General features: G+C 43.8%; 1 protein-coding gene across 1 annotated transcript; it reads right to left on the bottom strand.

Moving 5' to 3' along the window:
* Positions 1-789: 789 nt before the first annotated feature.
* LOC103982403 (glutathione S-transferase F10-like) lies at positions 790-1,981 on the bottom strand. The gene is made up of 3 exons (XM_009399321.3): positions 1,542-1,981; positions 1,411-1,459; positions 790-1,323 (listed from the first exon to the last, which is right to left on the bottom strand). Exons 1-3 carry the CDS (start codon positions 1,689-1,691, stop codon positions 857-859), a joined length of 666 nt encoding a protein of 221 aa, XP_009397596.2. The 5' UTR covers positions 1,692-1,981; the 3' UTR covers positions 790-856.
* Between the last annotated feature and the right edge of the window lie 8 nt (positions 1,982-1,989).

Genomic DNA, 1,989 nt, shown 5'->3' with positions numbered 1-1,989 from the left:
GTTTGGTTTCAATTTACGGTCGTCATATATATTTATCCTTCTGCAATTTATAAATGCTGTAACCAATCGATCCTCTTCTTAGACTCCTTTCATTGAATAATTAATACACAAAATAACCGCATTTTTCTTGCAATTCTTACTGTGATAATAAAATTTATTATAATAAATTAGATTTAAATGTTTCTATTTAATTGTGGCAATCAACTGAAGAACATTAGCTATGGGAAAGTCTACATATCTGTATCTAAGATTTTTTTTCCATTTTGCAGTGTGTATCTGCTAAATTTAAATTGAGATTGAAAGGAGTCAACATAAAAAACTGCTAATTTAGGAGGGATATATATATATATATATATATATAAGCCAATCCTTAATATATATTTTCGTATTAGTATTCATCCAATAAACTTATTTTACTCACTAATATTAAAAATCTAAATACCTAAATGTCTCTTACCATTTCCATTGGTTATATATACATATATATATTTATATGTAAAAATTTATCCCATATTCTAAAGATATCATCAATTATCTGATGTGGGAGTGTCTTTTTTTATTAGGACATGTTCCATAACACAGCAAGAGTCGATCACTCTTTAATTACCAAAATCATGTAATTTCCTCACGTACTTGTCATGTTGCAAGGATGATTTAACCCTAAATTTTTTGATGCTATCATCAAACTAGATTGGAAGTTGCAGAACATTTGGATACGGAACTTATTCAGCCTAAACTAGCCTCGGTAGCAAGACAAACTCCTCCAACAAGCACACGGCGAGGAAGCGCTTGGCTGAACAAAGCAACATGGTAGGCAAAGATACAAAGGAGCAAACCCTGAAGACGACCCATGAACTTAGACAATGTGGGGGGGCTCCTGCTGCATCTGCACCACCCTCTTCCAGGACGGGCGGCTCGATATCGCCTCCCACCACCTGTACACCTTCTTCCTCGACTTAAAGAGGGAGCGGCATTTGTCGTCGGCGACCAGGCGATGGGCGTTGGGAAGGTGGGAGAGGTCGGCGAGCGTGAACTTGTTACCGGCCAGAAAATCCGTCTCGTCCAGTCTCCGCTCGTAGATGTCGAGCACCTTGCCCAGCTTCTTCATGCTCTGTTCGACCACCTCCCAGTCCTGGTCGAGGCGCAGCAGCGGCGCGAAGGCCAGGTTGAAGACGAGCGCGGAGCTCGGCGGGTCGAAGTTCTGGGCCTCGGTCTGCAGCCACTGTTCGATCGATGCCCTCTCCAGCGTCCCGGAGCCGAGGAGGTCTCTGTTGCCTTGGTCCGCGTACTTGTCCGCCAGGTGCCGGCATATCTCCCTCGAATCTGCAACCAGAACGAGCATCATATAGCAACAAGAACTGAAGCTCCAATCAATGGTGCAACTGCATCGAGTTTGTGGCCTTTTCTCACCGACGAGGGTCAGCTTTCCGTCTTCAAAAGTTAGAGCTTGTCCAAAGGGCTGCAACGAGGAGTTACGTTCGTAAGAACCACATGAGAACAACATTAGAATTGGAACGGAAAGTGCCACAGAGCGTCATTGCCTGTAGCTTGAGGTACTCGGGGAGTCTTCTTTGGCCCTTGTAGTTGTCGACGCGAATGAGCTGGAACTCGATCTCCTTCTCAAAGAGGCATGTCAGCACCCTCGCCACCTCTGCCGACGTCGGGGAGCCGAAAACCTTCACGCTCGCCATGTTTAGCGGATGAGACTGATGTTGCACTCGGTACAAGTGTCCTCGCTTATTAGTGCGTGGAAGAGAGACTTCAAATAAGCAAGGAGGGAGGATAGAATAATCAGTTCCTTCACGAGAAGAAAATATAAAGGAAAAGGAAAAAGATTTAAAGGAAAAGAGAAAGGGAAAAGGCAAAGGTTTAGCGTGTTGTTAGAGCTACATAGAATGTTTCAGGAAAGCGGTCGGGTCCGTTGGATATGAATCAGATGGCAACCAGGCATTGCTTTTCCTGCTCTTGATTAAGCTTCGGCATCACGCG

The sequence above is a fragment of the Musa acuminata genome, chromosome BXJ2-4, assembly GCF_036884655.1.
Source record: "Musa acuminata AAA Group cultivar baxijiao chromosome BXJ2-4, Cavendish_Baxijiao_AAA, whole genome shotgun sequence".
NCBI lineage: Eukaryota > Viridiplantae > Streptophyta > Magnoliopsida > Zingiberales > Musaceae > Musa > Musa acuminata.
The sequence above is the reverse complement of the archived record's forward strand: the minus strand, read 5'-3'. Positions and strand labels throughout refer to the sequence as shown.